A 24,861-nucleotide genomic window follows, 5' to 3' on the forward strand; every position below is an offset into this window, starting at 1 on the left:
AATAACATCTAAATACCTCTTACTGTTTCCTGGGTACTAGTCTACAAATCATACATTCATTTCCTAACTTACTCATCATAACAACCCTAGATGGTCGGTTTTGTTGAATAAACTTGTTTCACGTTCACAGATAGTGAAACCGAGGTACAAAGTGTTAAACTTGCTGGAGGTCACACAACTAGCAAGTGGCAAACAGAGCTTCAAATCTAAGCAATCCTGCCCCCAGAGGCCATGCTCCTAATCATTACTAGTCTATACCACCTCCAATAGTTAGCTACTTTATGGTAGATGGCACAGAGTTATTCCAGACATGACTGGATCACAAGAGGAAGGGCATTATTAGGAAAATAACGGAAGAACCCCCTCCCCCACTCTGTGTCTGTCCTCTTGTGCCTCAAACTTGCTATTTGGTCTGAATTACACCCACAAGTCATTTGCTGAGCATGTGCTGTGTGCTAGGCATGCTACTGAAATTGGTTAAGGCACTGCCCATAAAACCTCTGCTAAGCATACTTGTGTTGCCTGACTGAGAAGAGTAGCAAGACTTCTTTGATCTTGAACTAACTTTTAAGGTAAAATGTATCATCAGAGAGGCAATATGATCTGTGAGAAGACAGAGATCTTGGCTCACGTCTTATCTCTGCCATTTATTGCTGTGTGTATCTTGGCTAAGTCTGCCATGTATTCCTGTACCTTGGCTAAGACACTCAAGTGTTTAGTGTTTCCATAATTAAAATGGCAGAATATTGGCAGGGGCCAAGGAGAACGAGAAAGGAAACAAAGATCAGCTTGCTGAATTGGCTCTAAATGACCATGTTTTGATCTACCAATTAACGTTGAATAAGATCACACATTTATGTTGAAATAAGAAAAGAAATGAATACAGAGCAACAAGTCACCAAGCAGCTCACAGAGGATGTGGAGATCTGTGATCAAATGCCATGTTTCTTTAGCAGAAAAGAAACTGAAGCTGGAGTTCTCTGGCATGGTTTTCATGCTCTGTAGGTAGAATATTGCATACTAACAATTGTTTTATATTTTCTTACCATTTGGCACCATCAACCTCCCTCATATGTTAAGCTTCTCGTTGGGAAAAAGGAGGTTTTCCTCTTAAATTCTTTCCAGTTTTTGCTTGGTAGTGCATCCGCAATAGCCCTCCTGCCACTTAGAGCTTCCCCAAGGGCCATCACTCATTTCTTGGCTCACCACCATTTAAGACACTCGGACTCCTCTTCTAAGATCCTGCCACCTCTCCATGGGCACTGATGAAGGAGTGAAGGGGACCAAGCCATGCTCCCCTTACTGCTGTGTCCCTAGGTTCTACACCCCCCTATGCATGCTTTCTGAAGGGTAGAATCACTAAAGGGGGAAGTCTTCCAGCTGAACAGCAAACACGATGCTCCCTTAATCCTTGAAAACAGCAGGTGTACTAGTTAGGAGTGTTTCGGATGCAAATCTCACTAACAGTGGCTTAAATGGTAGGAGCGTTTATTATTTCCTTTCATAAGAAAATCAGATGTAGGGCATCCTAGAGTTGAGTCAACATTATCATCGAGGCCCATTTTCTGTTCATCCTTCATCCTCTACTCAATCTTCCTCGGCAGGTGGGCTTTTGAGGTGCTTTTTTTAATTGAAAAACAGTCGAAGTATTAGTTTCAGGTGTACAACATAGTGATTCACCAATTGTACACGTTATGCTACGCTCAGCACGGTTAAGGGTAGTTACCATCTGTCGCCATACAAAGTTACTACAATATTGACCATATGCCCATAGCTGGCTCATTTCATCCCTACGACTCATTTATTTTAGAACTTATTTTATAACTGGAAATTTGTACCTTTTAATCCCCTTCCCTATTTCACGCATCCCCCACCCACCTCCCCTCTGACAACCACTAGCTTGTTCTCTTTGATTCTACTTCTCTTTTGTCGTTGTCTGTTTTGTTTTTCAAGTTCCGCATATAAGTGAAAATCATGTGCTATTTGCATTTCTCTGACTGACTTAATGCACTTAGCATAATTCTCTCTGGGTCTATCCATGTTGTCGTGAGTGGCACGAACCCATTCCTTTTATGTCTGAGTAATACTCCATTGTGTATATATACCACATCTTCTTTATCCATTCATCCATCGATGGACATTTGGGCTGCTTCCATATTTGGCTATTGTAAATAATGCAACAATAAATATAGGGATATATCTGAATTAGTGTTTTCATCTGCTTCAGGAAAATATCCAGAAGTGGAATTGTTGGGTCATATGGTATTTCACCTTTTAGTTTTTTGAAGAACCTCTATACTGTTTCTCACAGTGGCTATACTAATTTACATTTCCACCAAGAGTGTACAAGCATTCCTTTTTCTGCATCCTTAGTAACACTTGTTATTTCTCATCTGTTTGGTACTAGCCATTCTGACTGGTGTGAGGTGATAACTCATGGTTTTGGCATGCATTTCTGTGATAATTAGTGATGTTGAACATCTTTTCAGGTATCTGTTGGCCATCTGTATGTCTTCTTTGGACAAATGTCTGTTCAGGTCCTCTGCCCATTTTTTAATTGGATTATTTGTGGGATGTGTGTGTGTGTGTGTGTGTGTGTGTGCATGTGTGTGTGTTCAGTTGTGTAAATTCTTTATATACTTCGGATACTAACCCTTTATCAGATATATCATTTGCAAGTATTTTCTCCCATTCAGTAGATTGCTTTTTTGTTTTGTTGATGGTTTCCTTCACTGTGCAGAAACTTTTTTATTTTGGCGTGGTCCCAGTTGTTTAATTATGCATGTTTCCCTTGCCTCAGGAGATATATATCTGGAAAATGTTGCTATGGTCAATTCTAAGAGATTATTGCCTGTATTTTACTTTAGGAATTTTATTGTTCTGAGTCTTACATTTAGTTTTTAAATCATGTTGAGTCTACTTTTGTATATGGTGTAAGAAAGTGGTCCAGTTTCATTCTTTTGCATTTGTTGAAGAGACTGTCTTTTCCCTATTGTATATTATTTTTTAAATTAATTAAATTAATAATTAATTAATTAATTAATTAATATAGAGAGAAAGTGGGGAAGGGGCAGAGAGAGAGGGAGAGAAAGAGAATTACAAGCAGGCTCTGCACTGTCAGCATGGAGCCAACGTGGGGCTTGAACTCACCAACTGGGAAATGTGAGATCATGACCTGAGCTGAAATCAAGAGTCAGATGCTTAGCTGACTGAGCCACCCAGGCTGTTGTATATTCTTATCCCCTTTGTCACAGATTAGCTGACTGTATAAGCGCGGGTTTAAATTTTTTTTTTTTATGGTGGCAAAATGGCTGTTGCAGTTCTAAGCATCACTTCACATGACAGCATTCATAATAGAAAGTAAGAGGGACAATGGCAAAGGGAACTTTTTTTCACACATGAATCTCTTTTACCTTGGAGGAAAATCCTTCCCAGAAGCCTCCAGCCGACATCTGACGTCTCATTGGACAGAACTGGACCCTTGTGCATCATGGGCAAAGCAGCTGTCAGTTTGGCTTTGGCCAATTATGATCAATTTCTGTGTTTGGGCACATTGTTGCCTGAAGAAAATTGGAACTCTGTTAGTCAAAAAGGGTAGGAGAAGGATTGGGCAGACAACCACCAGGGTCTTCTGCAGCAGCTAAGAACTTAAGTCCTTCTTTCTGTTCCTAACTTTGCCCTTCAACTCTACCTCATCATTGCATTTGGTCTCTCTTCAAAAAACTTCCCTCTTCACACACTAATCAGAAAGCTTTCCATTGACTTTTTGGAAAACTCCTTACCCCTAGGGAAAAGTCTTACGTCAGTTCTAGCCTTTTCTCCTTCTGTTTTACATGACCATCCCTTCCCTCAACCCTGAAGGAGGTAAAGAGGCATCTGTATGACAAATGGGGCAGGTGGGGTGCTCCAGGTCTAGGAAAGAGAACTTTGATGCTCTCATTTTTCTGAAGTCCAGGAAGAATCTTTTTTTTTTTTTTTTAATTTTTTTTTCAACGTTTATTTATTTTTGGGACAGAGAGAGACAGAGCATGAACGAGGGAGGGGCAGAGAGAGAGGGAGACACAGAATCGGAAACAGGCTCCAGGCTCCGAGCCGTCAGCCCAGAGCCCGACGCGGGGCTCGAACTCACGGACCGCGAGATCGTGACCTGGCTGAAGTCGGACGCTTAACCGACTGCGCCACCCAGGCGCCCCTGGGAAGAATCTTTTTAAATCCAAACTTTATAAGTGGGAGTTCACCTCTTCATTCTCCCAATTGTTCTGTTAAGAAATGTTCAATCAAATACTGTCACGCACACACACTTGTCTCCTAATGACAGACACAACCTCTCAGAGGCAGTCCAGTAGAAACCTGGATTCTAATGCCTCTGGGGGTCAGGCAGGTGACAGAAATCAGTGCAGAGGGCTCTGGTGGGGACCCTGGTGAGTCGCAGAATGTGGAGCACACTGAACAGGTTAAGTCCTGTTTGCTCTAGCTGATTGTTTCCATGTGGGAATGTAGGTCAGCTTGCCTGGTTTTTAAGAGAAGCTGGAAATCTAGAATTTAAGTGCATGTTCCTAATTAAAAAAAAAAAAAAAAAAAAAAAAAAACAACTGATGAGGACACATATCTGTGGGTGATTGCAGGATTTTAAGCCACTGGGTTTGGAGACCTTGTCTACGTCTCTACCTAGAAGTCTCTATGACATCACGTATACAGGACCGTGGACACTTCCTCTACTTTCCCCCAGCTTCTTTAAAATGGTCCCTTTTACGCCCACCTGGCAAAGAAAGAGGCTCATGGCTGAGTTGTACGTGTCTGAGTAATGACACTCTCAGCCTTTTGTTATCGAAATGGACTTGCAGATTTTTGTTTCTTTCCATTATGTCATAATATATCACCACTAGTATTTCTTTTGATGCGCAGTTTTTTTCTGGACTTAGCCAAAAGGAGCCCCTTGAAGCTGGCTCCTGTGTCCCTTACATATGTCTCCAACGGTTCTTGAGCACCGGGTTTACCTTGTAATTTTTCTGCGCCATGCCTGATAGCCACTTCTCCAAGAAGCTCAGGTTTATTTTTTCTTAGTGGAGGATGGTATTTAGAAATCAAGATCTGGCTGCTAAGTGTGCTTAGTTGTACGATAATATCAGTGTTTCTATGCCCTTTCCTTAGAGAGTTTTGGCAAGAAAGGCAAGCCAGCCGGACGGAGGATTGGCATTGCCTGGGCTTTGCTGCCCCCTCGTGGCCACTGTGAAGGGTAATAAGCCGCCCATAACCGCAGCCTGCAATCCAGGAGCTGGGAGAGGTCAGCTGTCCCAGGCACATTCTAATTCTCCAGTACCAAGGGGAGGCCACAGTCTGTTTCTGTCCTGCTTCCTGGGCTAGTGGTGATGAGCCACACTAGGAAACCACTGAGCTAGTCTAATCCTTCCATTAGACAAATGAGAAAACCATGGCCCTGAGAGTAGGTGGGACATCTCTAAGGCAGACAGCCAGCGTAGGAGCCAAAGACTCAGGTCTCTCCACCCCGACACTCTTTCCACTGTGTCCTGCCTGAAGCAATCCTGCCAGGCAAGCTAAACCCTGGACTCACCTGCCAACCAGGGTGGGGATCCCTCTGCAACTACTGTGTCAGGTGGCCTTCATGGACTCCCATGAGGATGGTGCACCCACTGTCTTAAAAAGCAGCCTCTTCCCTGTTTGTGACAGTAGGAAGTCTCCACTTGTCCGGAGCCCCGCACGCCTCTCTGCATCCTCCCCTTTTGCACCCAGTTCCAGGCTCTGAGGCCCCACAGCTCCAGCCTCCGACACTGCAGAGATCGCAAGGCCAGAAAAGGCCGAGCCCGGAGGACAAGGAAAATGGAGGAAGTGCTTCACGGCATTGGCGCGGTCTGCACACATCACCCCGCTGGCTCCTGCAAGACACGTGTGGTTAGTCCCCTTTCACTCAAGGGGGGCTGAGGCCTCGGGAAGTGGCATTCACCTGTCCAAGTTCCCACGTCCGTCAGTGTCAAAGGTGTAGGAAAACCGCGCCCTCGATTTACGGATTCAGGAACCAACTTCTGAGAATTCAAACCATGAGCCAGCGGTGGGACCAGGGTCAAAACCTTCCTCTGTTCATTGTCAAGAGCCGCATTCTGGCTTCCCTGCAGCGCTCACTGAATGTGGTGGCCAGGCGGGCCGCCTGGAGTAGTGTTTACTTCCTCAAAACCTCATTTTGAAGTATAACACTCACAGAAAAGAAGGTCACAAAAAATAAAGACACACAGCCCAGTGAACTCTCACAAAGCAACTGCCTGTGGGATCACCATCCAAGTCAAGAAGTAGGATGATGCCAGCAGCCCCGAGGCCCTTTACCCCTGCCGACCCCTGCCCCTGCTCTCTGTATAGTTTTACCATCTACACACGCAGCCACCCCTGAATGGTAGTGTGCACTTTATATAAACTGAATCATACTTTTGGCATCCTTCTGCGTCTGGCTGCTTTCACTCAACATTCACTCAACATTTATCTACAAATATTTTCACTGCTGTGTGACACAGACCTATCGCGATTTTATTTGTCTTCTATTGCCAGTGGACGTGTGTGGATTGTTCCCATGGTTTGTGATGAAAAATACTAGAACTGCTATTAACAATTGTGTGTATATTTCTTTATACGTAAATATATGTGTGTGCATTGCTGTTCGGCATATAACTATATCGATCAGCGAGAGTTGCCATCATGAAGTACCACAAACTGGCTGAAAGCAACGGAAATGTATTCTCTTGTACTTTGGAAAGCTGAAAGTCCAAAACTAAGGGTCAGCAGGGTCAAGTTCCCTTTGAGACTCCAGGTAGAATCTTGCCTCCATCAGTCCTTAGTGCTCCTCGGCTTACAGCTACACCACTCCTGTCTCTGCCTCCATTTCCACATGGCATTCTTCCCTCGTATCTTTACACGATCTTCTTATGAGGACGCCAGTCATACTGCCTTAAGGGCTCACCCTACTCCAGTATGACCTCATCTTAATTAATCACATCTACAAAGACGCTAGTTCTAAATAAGGTCACATTTGGAGGTTCTGGGGGTGAGGACTTCAACATATCCTTTCATGGGGCACAATTCAATCCATAATAGCAAGTAAGAGTGGAATTGCTGCATTGGTTCATCCGATTCTGAGAAAGGACGGAAGTGTAGATAGCTGAATTGTCCTGTGGTGTCAGGAAGCACAACTGAGGTTAGAGCTGGGACCAAGGTGAGGTAAGTGAGCTGTCCGGGGTACAGAGTTTAAGGCAGACTGACTCTCAAGGGTATGCGCTTGCTCCGTCATCCTCAAGCAGCCCTGAGGGAAGGAGGAGACAGATGTGACAAGGAAGAGGGAAAGCCAATAAAGAGCTCCTTAACTGCCACTGTGGGCAATTGGGACTCAGTCCCATTGGGAGCTTCAAAACAGCCCTGGAGACTGTGCCTCCCACTTATCCCACAGAAGGATGGGAATGCTGGGTGTTCTTCCACCAACTCCTATACCTTGTTGGTTGCAGGTTGTTCCGCAGGGCATTAAATCTCCCGTGGGTGGGCTGCTCTGCACTTGGGCTGAAGAAGCTTCAGTGGCACTGGAGAAGGGTCTCAGACAGGGGAGCGGGGACACTTCGGGGCTTGTGGCGGGATGCCGTCAGCACCCCAGTTGTCCACTGCAGGCTCGGATGAACTCAGGGGTATGGATTGAGGCATCAGCAGTGTCTGCTACAGCTCATGCCTTGCAATGTTCTCACAAAGAGAACAATGTTCTCGCAAGAGAACGTTGCAATGTTCTCTTGCATGTCTCACTCGGTGCATCGAGCCTATTCTGTTGCTGACAGTCCACGGTCATTGCTCGTCAAAATCTCTAAAGAGAACACTTCCGGTGGGAGAGTTAGTGGAACATGCTAACAGCTGGTCCTTGGGCCATCACTGATACTCAGCATCTCTTTTCTCAGTCCTGCATTCTGTGCTACCCTCAGCCAGCGCTTCCTTCCTGAAGGGTCTGAGCAACTAACTTGGCCTTGCTGGGCTATGCTGGCTGCAAATGCCCATTCACAGTTATCACCAGGCAGGGACATACTTGCCCCTGCTCCCATTATGCAGCCCTAGCTCTTCGTGATAATCAGGGTCAGTTACCCTGCCAGCACAGTACCTCCAGTCACTTAGCACCGGAGGTCCCAAGTGGTCCGGTAGCAGAGGTAGTTTTAAAATATTTTTTTTTTCAACGTTTATTTATTTTTGGGACAGAGAGAGACAGAGCATGAACAGGGGAGGGGCAGAGAGAGAGGGAGACACAGAATCGGAAACAGGCTCCAGGCTCTGAGCCATCAGCCCAGAGCCCGACGCGGGGCTCGAACTCCCGGACCGCGAGATCGTGACCTGGCTGAAGTCGGACGCTTAACCGACTGCGCCACCCAGGCGCCCCCAGAGGTAGTTTTAAATGCAGTGGTAGAAGAGAAGTATCCCTCCTCCCACCTTCCCCTGTCTGCCCACACACACCAGGGACAGGCAACTCTAATTTTGGAGAGCCTAAAGTTGTAGGACAGGAAGCAAAAAATTCCCTAAGCGGGTTGTTGGAGGGGCCACTCCCACTTCCACTCCTCATTCCCCAAACTCATGTATTCTATTTTTAAAATTTTTAATGTTTATTATTTTGAGGGAGAGAGAGAGAGAGTGTGTGAGCAGGGGAGGAGCGGAGAGAGGGGGAGGCACAGAATCTGAAGCAGGCTCCAGGCTCTGAGCTGTCAGCACAGGGCCCATCGCGGGGCTCAAACTCGTGACCTGAGCCGAAGTCGGACGCTTAACCAACTTAACCTGAGCCACCCAGGTGCCCCCTCCCCCCCCCCCCCCACCAAACTCATGTATTGGGTGCCAGCAACAGATAATGGACAATGGTTGCAAATGTACTGTTTCCTGGAAAACAATGCTCTGACACAGAATGCCTTTCCCAAGCTGGTGTCCTGAGTCTTTAAGAGGATAGTTCAACCTCCAGCTTTACAGTAGGGATCAGTAGATCCTACTGTCATGAGTCCTTGGTCAAGTTCCCTTCTCCATGAAATAGGTCCTTTGGTCTGAGATGTTGTTCACAATTCCAAGTAGGAAAGCAAGCATGCATTGGGTTTATTTGGGGAACGTCTATTCTATCTTCTTGAACTATTGTCAGCTTTATAGTCAGTCTTGATATCTGGTAGAGAGATCCCTCAGTTTTCTTCTTCATTGGCTACGCTTCACCATTTGCATTTCAAAATACATTTAAAATCATCTTGTCAATTCTGTAAGACTGTGTTGAGCTTTTGAGTGGGATCTCATCAAACTATAGTCCATTTTGGAAAAACTGACCTCTTTACATTAACTCTTCTAATCCGCACACATAATATGTATCTCCACATTTCTTTGGGTCTTCCCCCATTTCTCCCAACAATGTTTTATATATTTCTGTATAGAAGTCTTTCACATCTTACATTCTTTTCCAAGGTATCAGGTATTTTTGATGCTCTGAAACTGGTACCTTTTCAGTTTTTAAACTCTGGCTGCATATAGATATTGATTTAAAAAAAATTTTTTTCAAGTAGGCTCTACCCTCGATGTGGGGCTTGAACTCACAACCCCAAGATCAAGTCACCTGTTCTACTAACTGAGCCAGCCAGGCACCCCTGTTCAGTTGATTTTTGTGTACTGACTTTGTATCCAGCAAATGTAGCCAACTCATTATTTCTAATAATCTGTGAATTCTTTCAGATTATCTAACTGCATAGTGTCATCTGTGAACAAAAAGGGTAATTTTTTCCTTTCTATTCCTTTTGCTTCACTCCGCTGATTACGGTCTCTACTGTGATATTAAGTGGTGACAGGCACTTGATCTGCCTCCTACACAGGAAAACATTTGACATTTTATAATTAAATATGTTTTCTGGGGTGCCTGGCTAGCTTAGTGGGTGGAGCATGTGACTCTCAGTCTTGGGGGTGTGAGTACGAGCCCCATGTTGGGAGTACGGATTACTTAAAAATTAAACGATGCTGTCTATAGTTCCTGCTTTTGAATATTCCTTGTAAATATTTAAGACGTGCTGATGGCAGCCTGGTGAGAAACTCCGAATCAGATGACCCAGCCACGCCACATCCAGATTCCTGCTTCACACAAACGGAGAGATGTTCGTTGCCTGAAGCTGCTAAATTCTGAGGGTGACTTGTTACACAGCAATAAGTAACAGGCGCGGAAGGGATGTGTAAACCTCCCCCTCAAAGTCCAACCTAAGAGACTAGCATCATGTGGCACAAAGGGCGGGGGCTTTAGAACCAGACACACCGAGAACTCCATTTCTACAATATGGTAAGTCCCGTAACGTTACTCAGCCTCAGGTTTCTCCCTGTGAAACAGAGTCAAGAGTGCCCACCTCTTGGAGGTGCTATGACTGTGCGTGATGAAGTTCTCGGTACGGCGTCCAGCACACAGGAAAGACTTCAATGCACAGCTCCGTTCCTTCTTCCTTTTTGAAGTCCTCCAGCTAATCACGTCCTTTATATATGCCAACCCCATTTCCTAGAGAACATCAGAAACGATTGTGTAGCCACGGGTAGAATATCTGATGTGGAAACGCTTAGAAACCAGGGTATCTAGTTGCCAGACCACTGTGCCAGCTCCCCTTCGTTTTTTTGGACCGGCATTTAAAACTGCCTCTGCTAAACATCTGGATTCTCTCTCCCTGGCTGGGCCACTGCGGTGCATTATAGGAACTGTGCCTTAGGAGTTGGACACCTCACATCGCTAGCAGTTGAGCTAGCTGTGTAGAATCGGGTTCAGAGCAAAACCAAAGGCCTCACTTCAAGCCTTTAAAATTTTTGTTGTTGCTATTAAACGTGAATGCTAAGGCGTGATATCATCTCCCACCGCCTGTGCTCTGCAATGCACGCCAGCTGCTGCGTGGAATGGGGCCCTTCAGAGGCGGCCCAGAGAGGCAGGATTTGGATTTGGAAGATGAGGCTGAAACTCCCAACTCCCACACCTCTTAGCCGACAGGATCCTTGGCAAGTTGTTTTCTCTGAGCCTGTTTTTTTTTCATTTGTAAAATGGAAGAATATTTACCTCCTCGGGGTCATTTTGCAGGTTATATTGGGGCGCTTGGGAAAGCAAGTTGACCATTAATAGGTTCTCAATACATTAAAAAAAAAAATCTTTCTTGTGCCAAGGAGTTGACCGGGGGTCCAGCTGGAGAATGATATAGCTTGCTGCTCGAGGTGTGCTGTAGGGCCCACAGCACCGGCACTGCCTAGAAGGAGGTTAGAAATTAAGAACCTGGCCCCACTCTGGACCCACCAAATCAGAATCTTCATTTCCACAAGAACCTCCATGATTCATAAAGGTGGAGAGGAGTCTGGAGTTTTACATTTCCAAAAAGCGCCACACAAGTAGTCACTTACATGAGAAACTGAGAAGAGGTAGGGTGTTGATGACAGAGCGGCAAAGATAGGTTTGCAAGTGTTTTGGGCTCTCCCTGTTTGCTGTACCCAAGGAAGAATGGCTTCCTGTTGGAATGAAATTGAACTCTGACAAGGACTTGCTCCAGCACAGAAAAGCCAAACCACGAATCTGAATAAATAAGCATCAATTTTATTGAATCATGAATAATTTAAGACTGGTACAATCATCAGCTTTATTCTCTATGACGTGGGGCATGATCTCCAGTAGATCATTGGCAAATCCAAAAACCTCATGACAAATGAAAATTAAATAGGGAGGGAGGGAGGGAAGGAGGAAGGAAACATACCGTACACAAAATACTCAATTCCTAGTTTTCTCTTTAAAAATGGCTAGAAAAAATTCATCAAAATGCAGCACTTTAATCAATTATTTACAATTTCTATGTTACAATGAAAAAATGTACATCTTATAGGACATATTTCATAAACTGCTCCACTGGAAACTAGATTAAAACAGCAAACCTTCCATTTAATATCCACAAAGTTGGATTATTTTTTCCTTTTGAAGTAGATTCGCCACGATCAAATTTGAATACACAGAATTTTGAAGTTGAAGCATCAACAGTAAAATAAAAAATGTCCCCAAGACACAACAAAGGTCTAGGTAAGTCTCGTTCCTTGTCCCACCCCTACCCCACCCCCAAATTTAAATTAAAAGATATTCCCCTCTCATTTATGGCCTGTATAATTCTTGGCAGTTTGGGAAGAAGACTTTTGGCTTCCATTGGTAACTCAACATAAATGTTGCATAGAATTTCATACATTTCAAGATTAGCCTAACTGTAGAAAAAGGCAAAATGGAAGCATTTTGGACAGAGCCCTAAATGAGTACAAAGTCACTTTGTCAAAGGTGAGTGACACTAAAGTAAAATATGGCCAAAATAAGAATTGTGCATATCAGACAACCCTGCTTCCCGAAACTTTAGGAAGGACACGGAGTTGTGAATCACACAAGGGCTACGCTACTTGAAATCACCAGTCACTAGTCAGGCAGCACCAGGGACAGAGATCTTGGTTCTGAGCCTGGACCCAGTGGGAGGGAAGTCTGTAGGAGAGGGGAGAAGAGAAAGAGAAGGTATCACTAAAAAAGAAAAAAAAAAAAAAAAAAGTTAAAAAGTTTCAAACAATATTGACAGGTGTCTACTCACAAGGTGACTGGGAAAACTGCCCCCAAGGAGAAGTCCATTTTACCTCCTCCCAAATTCACAGTATGAGCGTGTAAGGTCATCGTTGGGAAACAGATTGAGAAGGACCACTCTTCAGGTTTACCAGAAGGCTCAGGGTGTGGCCCGTGGTCACAGGCTAAATTCATGGTTTCAAATTTTTATGGAAAAAAAAAAAAAAAAAACAACAACAGAACAAGACACACACACCCAGATGGCTAATGAAGTCTGCGCACGAGAGAGTCTGAGTTTACGGTGAATAAAGCAAGGTCGGCACGGAGAGGTTTTCCGTTCACCAGCTAGTGGGACACATTCTCCTTTTCCTTTAAGGAGGAAGATAATGGTGTCGTCCAATATCATGTGAGCAGTTTCAGGTCAAGTTCTTGTGATAAGAAAATGAAAGTGTATAGAGATGGACCTTCAGAAATAGGAATGGGAAAGATGGAATAAAAACCCTGATCATTAACAGAGACACCCTCACTGGGGTCCAATAAAGATTCTTTTTATAAAGCAGAAACAAACAACTTAAAGATTTACCACTCTCTGTAAAGAAAATACCAGCATGTTGAAGACGCATACTAGCAGGGTATGTATCAGCAATGTCATGTGAACTTGTAGGAACTTTTGCCTTTTCCTGCACAAGACAGATCATTGTCCAGTCAGAGTGTTAGCTGGAGACTGAGAAGAACCTAAAAAAAAAAAAATGCATCTTTTCTTTTTTTTTTTTTTTCCTTCTTTTTCTCATGGTCACACATCCACACAAATGAGTCTTTTGGATGAGAAAAGTCACAGCAACTTGAGTCCTCCTAATGGGTAGATGACTTTTTAGCCCTGTTTGCTGATGGGGAAAACAAAACACGGACCCCAGGCAGGCACAACACTTGTAAATGAACACGGTTAGTACAAAACCAGTAAGGCATCGCTTTGGGAAGGTCAGCACCGAAGAGGTCAGGCAAGACTCGTCCGGACAGAGGCCGGGGCTTCTGGAAAGGAGCGGCCGCCGGCCCCTTGCTGAGTTGCGTCACGTTGGTTCTGAGGAAAGTGCAAGTCTTTTGCGAGGTGACCTCAGCACCCCAACCTGAGGCTGGGGCTGGCACGCCTGAGGTGTCAATGTGCGTTCTGAAGCCTCAAGGACGAGAAGGAAAGGCAAGGTCCCGGCTCACCCACGCGTGGAGGATGGGGTCCTGGTCCACCAGGAAGGACACAACCACCCCCCGGCCACAGCAGGAGGCGGCGAGGTGTAAAACCGTGAGGATGGACAACTGAAAAACCAGAACTCAGCAGGACCAAACCGAAACTCAACTCCTGCGGTTCTTTCTTTCACCAAAGGACTGATTCTGACCAAAGGGGGGGGGGGGGGGCTGGGGCTGGGGTTGGGGGTGGGGGGAAATCTTCAAAATCAAAGAGTCAGAAAGGGGGAAACTCAACCTCACTGGCAAAGGGGTAACCAGTTCTCCAAAATAGACCAATTCTCACTGTACACAGTGTTTGCAGAAAGAAAAACCTGATTCATTTCTAGAGAAGGAGGAAGTAGACACGTGGCGTCTGCGCCGCGGCCACATCGGCTCGCGCACGCGCCGCTCACGCGTAGGGATCGACTGGAGGCTGACGGATCTGAAAGGTGTGGTTGAACTGGAACAGGCAAAATACCTCTCGGGTAAGGAGAGCACCATTTAAAAAAGCAAAACAAAACAGCAAGCGCGCTTTGCTTTTCCCTAAGGTTTCCCTGTGTTGTAGCTCTGTAGTGCCCTAGTTAACACAGTTCTCTTCCGGGGTCGACGGGGACGAAGGCGGGGAGGCAGATGCGGGGGTGCTGGCGACACCACCCGGTTGCGGTTTCTGGGCTGAGTGGAAGCTAGGGAGTCCACATTTCCAGCTTGGTTCCGGCCTCTTCTGCCCTGGGCAGCTCCTTGGCAGGATGCTGTTTGGTTTCAGAGCTTCTAGTGGGTTCTTGGTTTCCTTTTTTTTTTTTTTTTTTCCTTTTATAATCTTTTCATTTCAACGGTGACGATCCTTTCCCGAGAAGTGTCTTCAGTGTCTTAGGGAGGTCACAGCAACAAGGCAAACGATAATTAAAATAAACGGAAGATAGTGCAGTTCTCACTGTGGAAGGAAGCGGTCCCAAGGCGGCCGGCCCGGGAGGCCTGCACCCGGGGCCAAGGCTGGAGGATGAGGGGTCTGGGTATCCCTGCAGCTCTCACGCTGCGGCCGGGGGGCTGGCTCAGGAGGGCATGTTCAGGATGGTGCAGGGGACGCAGGTGGAGCAGGGCAAGGACCGGGGGAGGTGGGCGGGCTCCATGGCTGGCCCCCGTCACAGAGTAGACTCTAGGGACGAGTCCAGGATATCATCGTGATGGCTGTTGCTGTTGGAGTCGCTGTCATAGCTCTGGGGGCTGGAGTAGTTGGCCGCCTCCTGCAGCCTCATCAGCATGTTCATCTGGGGAGAGAGGGAGAGCATGAGCAGCTTTCAGTCTGGCAGCTGCCCACCTCTGGCCTTTTCCAAGCTCACGCTACCCCCCTCCACACTCGCTCCGGGTTGCCGCCTATAGTGGGGGCTGTGGACACAGGTGTGGGCTATGGGCCAGGCTTCCAGGGTTCAAATCCTGTCTTTACCACTTACTAGTTGCATAAGCATGGGTAAGTTACTTAACCTTTTTTGTGCCTTAGTTTCTTCACTGGCCACAGGCGAACAATAATCGTACCTGTCCCACAACGTTATGGTGTGGATTGAGTTCACATATGTAGAGCACAGAAAACAAAATAGGAAGTCGTCTATGAATACAGGATTTATTTTTTATTTGGAAGGGACACACTTTACTCAAACACGGGCCTCAAACTGGATAAAGATGCCAGTCCAGCGTCCCTGCTGCTGACATATGACGCACACGGCTCCCCATTCAGGGAGCATCCAGCCCATGGGTGCATCTGGCTCTGGCCAGAGGGCAGCCCAGAGCCGGCCGTGTGCCCGCTCCTGTCAAGGCCGCCACGGGAGAGAAAGGTCAGCACCGGTTACAAGCAGAGCCACAAGGCACACAGAAACCTGGATTCCAAGTCAGAGAACTCCGAACAATTACCTAAGATACCTGAGCCACCAGTTCCTCATCGATAGAGTGGAGAGAACAATAGCGCCTGTATCTCAGAGGGTTGAAATAGGGAACAAGATGACGTGATGTGCATCAGACCGTCAGAATAGGGCCTGGCGCCTGGTTAAGTGCTCAATAAACGAGATCTGCAAGTGCCATCCTTTGCCTTAAAGAGCTTGAAGGGTGTTCCTCCAACCTTCCCTGCTCTATACTCTATTGGTCATTTGTTTAGGAGTGAAGGGGGGAACCGGAAACTTACTTGCAACTGTCAATTGGGTATTTTATGTTCTATGTAGCAAGTAAGTTAGAAAGTAGCGTCTCTCTGAGCTAAGGCCAGGACGTGATGCAGCTGGGCAGGAAATCCAGCTGCTTCCTCGCCAGCTGGCCCTCAGGATGCTGTGCGGCGTCCTAGGGTGAGCCAGGGCACGGGAACACCATCTGCTGGTGCCTACCCGCAAAGCCGCGAGGGGGGAAGAGATGGAGCTGTGGCACCATGGACGATCCTTTGCGGCCGTGATTCCTCACTCATCAACCCACCCCTGGACCCCCGGCACTTACAGCAGGTGTTCTGGAGCAAAAACCAGTCAGTCCTGTTCTCTTGGAGGTCTCAGTCTCATGAGGGAGACAGACCAGGACACAAGAGAGCTATTCTAACAGAGATCTCTGGCACTGGGCAGGGAGAAACAGCAACTATAAAGTGGGGGGAATGGAGCTGGCCCAACTCCCTTCTGAGGGCCCGGGGTTGGAGGGAGAATTCTGGGTAACTGTTCCAAGAGCTCCAGGTTTTACCTAAATCCCCTCAGGTTTAATCAGGGACACAAATATTCCTGGGTAAGAAAAGAGGGTCTGGGGATGAGGGAGCCATTCTTTCCTCTAGATATCTCCTAAGTTCTCTTCTGTTCCTGAGGGAAGATCTCATGAGCCTGCAGCCATAAAAAGCTCGCCATGACTCTGGCTTTCAGCCATCGTTAATGTTAGAAACGGCTTCTTCAAGCCGAATCCTTTCTTCTGCAACACTGTTGTTTATCAACGCTGTAAATGAGGTCGTGCATATAACAAATAATAACACCAGTTAGAACAGAGGTCCTGTTTAAAAAGTCTCCACAGGACCACAGCTCCTTGCTGCCAGTCGGGAGGATGGCAGACAAGCCAAAGCAGCTATTGTTATTTTTAGCTAGCAAATCAGTTAGTCATCAGGCATAGAACAACACGTTAGCTGCCTTTTAATCCTGCTGCATCCCTTATGAATATGTTCTTTCATTAAGTAATGCAAGTAATATTCTCTGCTGTGTTTTTCCTTTTGCCTTAGCTGCCAAGGTAGCTCAAGGGTAAACTGAAGGCATGATAATGGTCATTTAAGTATGGGAGGCTCTGGGATATGTGCTTCCACCTTCTTTTATGGAGCTTTTGCTTCATTAGATGTAATTTCGCAGTAGGACTATGTACGGGTCTCATAGGCAGGGAACACTGTAATTATAGTGTTATCGTCTCTGGTCCAGGTTCTTCTCAAAGGACCTTTATTTGCTTTATCAGTGGTGGGGGTAAATAAGAAACTCAGGCAGTGTTAAAGGCTTAACTCATATCACTGGCCTTGGGACCCGTATTCAGGCCTCCCTGTCCTTTGCGAGTCCTTCCTGCCTTCAAACCTCTCCCTGCCTGTGCTCCTGATCAGTTGGCTTGGGCTTCTGCTCCTTAGGAATCTCCCCGCCTCTGCCCTGTTACTAGGGGGAGAGATAAATGGAGAAGGACAGTACTTGATAAAGGTGGCACTCAAATCAGAAGGCAAAGAGTGGTATGGGGATGTTTGCGGGGAGGGGGATCAAATTCTTAACCTTTTACCTTATACCAGAACACATTTCAGAGGGTTAAAGGACAGTGAAAAACTGACACCATGGAAGAAAATATTGGCAAAAATGTGACTAATCTTGGGATGGGTCTGGCCTTCCAAAGCAAGACCCGGGCTCGGTCATGTCTGTATTCCCAGCATGCCTTGCATGATGACGGATACACAGTAAGTGCTCTGGGAGCGGAGGACTCACCAGCGGGTCTCCTTCAGCGTCACTGGGGGGCACCTGCTTGCTCGCGGACCCTTCCCGAGGTATGGAGTAGCCATCAAAGCCGACGTCCTCAGGCCGGAGTTGCAGCAGGGGGGGCCACTCGTGTTGCTGTGGGCTGGCTGCCCAGGGGTAGGTCTCCATCACCCACTTGGCAGGATCCTCCCAGGGGGCCCGCCTTCCGTAGAGCTGAAAACAGGCAAAGAAGGAATAGTCTGGGTGTGGCTGGAGACCTCTTCTGTAGGCCTGGTATAGTAGTCATCTGAAAAACTCCTCAAGCCCAGCGTTATGCCTTCCCTGATGGCATAATTCCACTTCCAGAATTCTACCTTAAGGAGGTCACCCAAGGCACACACAGCTCGATGTACTAAGACTGAAGGCAACATGACCTGGCGGGGGGGGGGTCAAAGGCGCCAACTTTGGAGTTCGGATGACCTGGGTTCACCTCTTAGCTCTGCCACTGCCTCACCGTGTCACCCTAAGCTTTAAGCTTTGCTGACCTAATCTGAAAAGTAGCCACCTGGGGTGGGGGAACGACCACCATGTAATTTGAAGCGTTTGCCAATTTCTGTGGTATAAATAGACCTACTACGGCCAATTTCAAACTACCAGTATGGTATCACTGAACCTGGAGTTGGAAGGAGGTGCTGACCATCAGCTCACACAGGCCGGTTCTAGTATCCCATTCGGTACACCCCTCTGCAAAGATGCCCTCCCACACAGATCGAGTGCTGGGTATCAACACCACAGGAGGGGTCGCAAACAGCCCTGGTTTGAGAAAACCCCATTTCCTGAAGCAGGTCGGACTCTCCGAGGCCCTCTATAGCAGCGCTGGTCACTTTCAAAACAGCAGACTGTTAACAGAGGTTACACATGGGCGTTGGAATTTAAAAATTTTTTTTTTTTCAACGTTTATTTCTTTTTGGGACAGAGAGAGACAGAGCATGAACGGGGGAGGGGCAGAGAGAAAGGGAGACACAGAATCGGAAACAGGCTCCAGGCTCTGAGCCATCAGCCCAGAGCCTGACGCGGGGCTCGAACTCACGGACCGCGAGATCGTGACCTGGCTGAAGTCAGACGCTTAACCGACTGCGCCACCCAGGCGCCCCGGGCGTTGGAATTTTAAATCTCTCTCTCATGTATCCTTCCAAACTAACAACTAATTTGCTCTTAAAACAGAAAACTACATGAGCAACTCAAGGCCTTTTCTTAAGCCTTAAATACTGATACAACTATTCTAGTGACTTTCAAAAATTTTTATTTATTTGTTTGTTTATTTCTTTATTTATTTAGGGAGAGTGAGTGGGTGTGGGTGTTAGCAAGCACGCGAGCAGGGGAGGGGCAGAGAATCCCAAGCAGGCCTCGTGCTGTCAGTGCAGAGCCTGACGTGGGGCTCGATCCCACGAACCGTGAGATCATGACCTGAGCCGAAATCGCGTGTTGGACGCTTAACAGGCAGGCGCCCCCTCCAGTGACTTCTACGAGCAATGTCAAGAGAAACATATACTCTTTCAAGGACAGAAGCCCAGGCTGCAGCACCTCCCAAGGCCGGGCTCTGAATGTGGCACGGCTAGGTGTCTCCATCCTTTCTCTGTAATGCCGGCACCGCGGCCACATCTCATAGGTTACGGTGTGCCAGCGGTGCTTTACGAATATCTTGTTTAACTAACATGTGGTTCCCAGGGACGACCCTACGACCGAGTCTCCCAGATGACGGGACAGGCCCAGGGAGGAAAGACAGCAGAACTGGAGTCCAAGTCTGTCCGCCTCCACGCAGCACTGAGTCTAAGGAGATGGGGTAGATGTGCTCGCCCAGGGTGGTGCTGGCTGTGGCTCTGGAAGACGCCCCCTTCTCCAGGGGACCATGGGTATAAAGACCGAAGACTCCTGAACCACAATGGCGCAGGGGGCACCGGAGTGAAACTGCACCCAGCCCCCAGCCTGTCTGCTCCCTCTGCTCTCCCAGTGGAGAGGGGAGAGAGGACTGGCTAACAGAACAGAGCCGAGCTCTGAAGTTCTGACAAAACCACATCTACACAAGTCATAGGTTGCCCCGGCTGGAAGGAACTGGGGTCACCTAGCCTCATTAACCGGATGGGGAAGTCGGGGCCTAGACAGAAGCACCAGCTGTGGAAGGTTATAGAGCGGAGCTGGATCAGACCTAGGACCTCAGTTTCCTTGTCTGGGCCTTTCCCCTCTCCAGCCCTCCTGAATGACTCCACTCTGAACCCCTCGGTATCAGCGAGAGCCACGTGACTCAGCCAAACCCAGAGCAGAGAGATGCAGACCAGACTGTCCACCAGACAAGGACGTGTCAACTTGGCTGACTCACCATTGCCTAAGGCACCTGTGACCTTTACGTATGATTTGCCGGGAAGCCGCCCGCCCTGCGTGCAGGGCGGATGCGCTTACCCATCTCTCTCCGTCAGCCACTGGCTCCTTCTGTACTCAGCACACACATACACAGCCTCGTATGACCTCACTGCTTTCTCAGACGCTAGCACCCCTCCCGTCTAGCGCTCTGACCCTGTCACTCAACCTTCCTTAACCCTGGGGCAATGGTGAGTCTCGGGCCTGAGCATTCAGTCTGGTGTTCTAAAGGCAACTCATAGTCTGAGTGAGAAGGGATCACTTGAAGGAAAGTGCGTGTGTACACGTGCGTGCATGCCGGGGAGGGAGGGAACACACCCGCATGTGGGGGGTATTCAGAACTGAAGAAGGTTGGTCTCGATTAGAAACATTCCTGCAATTTTTAGAAGCTTCCCCCTCCAAAGGGAGGATTGGACCAGCTTTCCCAAGCCAGACCTCCTGGGTGAGGCTGAACCAGACCCTTACTTCTGGAGCCAGTCTGGAGGAGGAGAGGCTCTGGGCTGCAGAGCAACAAAGGCCAGGATGTGGAGCTCATCAAGCCCTTAGACATAATATGGCCCAGTGGTTTTTCAAATATTTACTCTTCCCCACCACCGAGGAATCTGAGCACCTTCTGGGCTCCACAGAAGACCGCTGGAGAAAATACGAGAAAATACTTCTAGTCTAAGCTTTTCAGATCACAGACAGGGAACCTGAGGCTTACAGACAGGAGACTTGCCCAGGGTCTCAGAGCAGATTGGGCCATCTGATAAATGGCCCAAAGCTCCACCCCCCCCCCCCCCCCCGGGGCCACCAGAGGGACGCAGGTCTTCTGAGCTGCTCTGTAGACTTGGGACACTTTGGCAAATGTTAACAGTGACAGCTCCAAAGGGTAACAGGACTGGGAACTGAGTCATAAGACAAATGTACATCAGGCGCATGTGAACATCATCTGCGAGAACAGAAAATATTTTTACAAGCCTCCACACTTGCCACTAGACATGTTCAAGACCAGGTGATGAATGGTTGGGTAAGTACCGTGGCAAGCACAGGAATTATCATAAAAGCTCCTCGGCCCCACTGCAGAGCCCCGAGGCAGCTCTGGGAAGCAGCAGAGACAGATGGAAAGAGAGACAGACAGATGGGCCATGCACTTGCCCCAAGGCAGGGAGGAGCCTGCCGTGCCCACTGGCTCAGGAACTGTGGGCCGAGACACTGGGAACTAAAAGCTGGGCCTCTGTGAGCCTTCTGACTCTGCAGCGCACTTCCCTCCTGGCCATGACACTCACTCTGCAGGGGCAGGTGAGGAGCCGATGACCCCACACGGCGCCCAGCACACAGTAAGCGTGGACTCAAGGTAACACGATTTTTTTTAAGATAGAGGAATCTTTGGGGCACCTGGGCGGCTCAGTCGGTTAAGTGTCCGACTTCGGTTCAGGTCAGGATCTTGCAGCCCATGAGTTTGAGCTCCGCATCGGGCTCTGTGCGGACAGCTCAGGGCCTGGAGCCTGCATTAGATTCTGTGTCGTCTTCTCTCTCTCTGCCCTTCCCCTGCTTGTGCTCTCTCTCAAAAATTAACATTTAAAAAAATTAAAAAAAAAAAAAAGATCGAGGAATCCTTTTGTCACATGCCATCTCACGTAGAAAACCATTGTATAAAACACAACACTTTGTTCCCTGAGCCACCTGAGGCTTCTGGGAGTTATGGGGGTCCTCGAGACAGCCTGAAAATCAGAGAAGTAATGGAGGGGTCAGCCAGACCCGGCTCTAATGCTGGTGCATCATACCCCACTGTGTGAACCTGGGTAAGTCAAAAACTCTTGTGAGCCTGGTCTCGTTTATGAGGTATACTCGCTGAGCTGTTAGAACTAAATGAGAGCGTGCACATCAGGCCCCTCGCACGGTGGCCAGCAAGTAGCAGGCCCTCAATAAACGTCAGCAGACTTTTCCTTCAAAACCAGAGGCATGAAGAACACGCCAGGTTTCCTCATGAACCAGCAGATTCTGTGGGTTTTCCTTTGGCTCCTCAGGATGAGGTCACAGGCAAGATGGCTCACTTTTGAGCAATTTGGTAAAATGAAAATGCTAACTCTGGCTGCCTCCCCCTGGTAGCTCCCACACTCTTAAAAGATTGTCTTTTAAATGACCTCACAGGGGCACCTGGGTGGCTCAGTCGGTTGAGTGTCCGACTTCGGCTCAGGTCATGATCTTGTGGTTCATGAGTTCGAGCCCCGCGTCGGGCTCTGTGCTGACAGCTCGGAGCCTGGAGCCTGCTTCCGATTCTGTGTCTCCCTCTTTCTCTGACCCTCCCCCCATTCATGCTCTCTGTCTTGAAAATAAATAAACGTTAAAAAAAAAAATTAAAAAAAAAAAAAGACCTCACAGCACAGAGAAGCAACGATTTTTCTTGCCTCATACTGAACTGGTGAGTCCCATCAGATGGTGGCATGTCTCTGTTCCCTGCCCCAATGGACTGTTCTATAGCCGTCCCCAAATTCTTTCAACCTGTTGCCTCCTCACTCTTCGGTGGGAAAGAGGCCAAGTGCTCCTTCACAGTGAGCTCCAGGAAGGGAAGGGAGTTCAGACTCCACCTTTACAGCCATGCCCAGAAGGCCTTCTCTGAAATTCAGGTCCAAGGGAGCAGCGTCTTGGCATATCCATCCTTGGTGAGGACAAAGGGCCAGCTGATGTGTATGTGGTCCGGGGCTGCACGGCCTTCCCACTGCTGGTTTGTGCCTCCTCGGGCAAAGGAGGCCCTTACCCAACAGACCCCATGGGTTCTTCCAAGCACACTCTGAAGTTACTCCCCATCCCTCATCACAAGACAGATTTGGAGCAAAGAAGCAGCAAATGGACAACTGACAGGTGAGGCAAGAATAAGAGGAAACGGTACACTTCCTCCACTTCTAACTCCCCTGCTGCTTTTCAGCAGTGCGGGTCTCCCAGAGGTGCAGGGGACATCACAGCCCCCGGAGGCCCCTGATGGAGAACAGAGAGGGGCTTCTGAAACGAAACAGGCGTCAGGAATCCAGCACGTAGGAAGATGCTTCTACGGGCCCCACAAAATAGGAGTGGCTGCGTGGCTGCTTGGGTGTGTGGTGCTAACAGATCACGGGAATCAAGGCTTCGTCCTGAACGCCTCTGAGACCATAGGTGCTGCTGCAGCCAGGCTCAGCCAAACGTACAGAAGGGACAAGCACAGACCGCAGCCGTTAATGGGCTTTACCCCACACGTGCATGTGGGCGTGCCCCTCCCACACCCTCCACAGGCTCACGACAGCACCTTGTGTCTCCCGTTGCCCAGTACGGAGGACACCGAGGAGCCCCTGGGGACACGGCTGGTTCAGTTGTGCCTGATGCCTGCTGTTAACTCAGCAAGAAAGCTGCAGGGGCCTCCAGGCTCAACAGGGGCACCACTGCAAGCTTCAATTTACTGCTCAGCCCCTGGCATTCAATGCTGGGCTGAATGAGCAGGAAAGGGTGTTGCCTTCCTGCCGCGGCAGGGCCAGGACTTGCAGCCTTGTGGGCCCCAGGGTCACCCGGGAGGGGTCCTGGGACAGGTATAAGTGCACGGGGTAGAGGCCTCAGAACCTGGAATTCGAGCCAGAGGCCTGGACTCCAATCCCAGATTCCTCAAGTTTCACTTTTATATTCTTGGGCAAGTCGTTTATGCCCTTTGAGCCTCGACTGTCCTCTTCTGAAAAATGAAGACCCAAAAACAAATGTTTTCTACTCAAGTCCCGTGACCAATGCCGGGCTTGAATCAAACAGCAGACAGGAGACTACTTTGCAAACTGTGAAGTGCTACACACAGGTATGCTTCCATTTCTTGTGCACTGTGCTGAGCACTTGCCGGCCATGACCGCATTTAGTGCTCGCAATATCCCTTCGTGGCAGAGGATTATCATTCTCCTCCTCCATCAGTGAGGGCACTGTGGCACAGAGGCTGAACAACTTGCCTGGGGTCACACATAACAGTGGCAGGGCCCGGATTTACAGCTCAGTGTGTGTCCCACTCTGTGCTGGACTGATGGCTTCGCCGGTGAGGCGTTGGCACCCCACGTCAGACCCCTAGAGGAGGAGATGAGAACAACTCATCTGGTCACCCGAATGACCCCCGATTTTGAGGAGGCCAGTAGCAAGTGTGTTCCTCACCTGGAGTCCTTCTCTGACGGCTTCGAGGAGATAGGGGATAATTGAGTAGTTCCACAAGTCGGTGAACCACACCCTCGAGCCATCCACATCGATGGGGCAGGACAGGAAGAGCCGGGGGCCTGGGGACCAGAGGGAAAAATGAGAGCTGAAATTGGGGTGTTAAGAGAAGCCACGTTCCGAACAAACCCCACAGAGGGCTCCTGTGATCTTTCTGAATGACAGCAGAAATGCCAACTGTCGGGTGGTGGGCACAGGGCATTACACTCGGGATCCCTAACCCCACCCTGGGATCTCTCTCCCCCAGAAAAATCGCGCAGAAGTGAGGAGAGGCTTTACAGAGAAAGATGTTCGATGCAATATTATTAATCCTGACCTTTGAAACAGAAGCGCATGAAATGTCCAAGAGAAGAGACACCGTTAAGCAAACAGCGGTACACCTGAATTTGCCTATTTTGCAGCCTTTGAAAAGGACTGTAAAAACGGAGACTGCTCTTAGGACAAAGTGAAAAGAGCATCCTGTGTGCACACTAGGATCATAACTACATGAAGCACGTCTGTGTAGACACAGAAAACAGAAGCTCAAATTAAGATGATTAC

General features: G+C 48.2%; 1 protein-coding gene across 2 annotated transcripts in view; it reads right to left on the minus strand.

Annotated features, from left to right (window-relative positions):
* Positions 1 to 11,568: 11,568 nt before the first annotated feature.
* The window catches only part of NAV2 (neuron navigator 2), a 397,887-nt gene continuing 384,594 nt past the window's right edge, over positions 11,569 to 24,861 (minus strand). For both annotated transcript variants that reach the window (XM_086677817.1, XM_086677818.1), the window contains 3 exons: positions 24,265 to 24,383; positions 17,746 to 17,949; positions 11,569 to 15,060 (listed from right to left, as the gene is read on the minus strand). In XM_086677817.1, coding sequence (XP_086533943.1) covers positions 14,935 to 15,060; positions 17,746 to 17,949; positions 24,265 to 24,383 — 449 coding nt within the window. In that variant the 3' untranslated portion in view covers positions 11,569 to 14,934. The remainder of the gene's footprint in view (positions 15,061 to 17,745; positions 17,950 to 24,264; positions 24,384 to 24,861) is intronic.

The sequence above is a fragment of the Puma concolor genome, chromosome D1 (assembly GCF_028749965.1).
Source record: "Puma concolor isolate L17-30 chromosome D1, mPumCon1.1.hap2, whole genome shotgun sequence".
Lineage (NCBI taxonomy): Eukaryota > Metazoa > Chordata > Mammalia > Carnivora > Felidae > Puma > Puma concolor.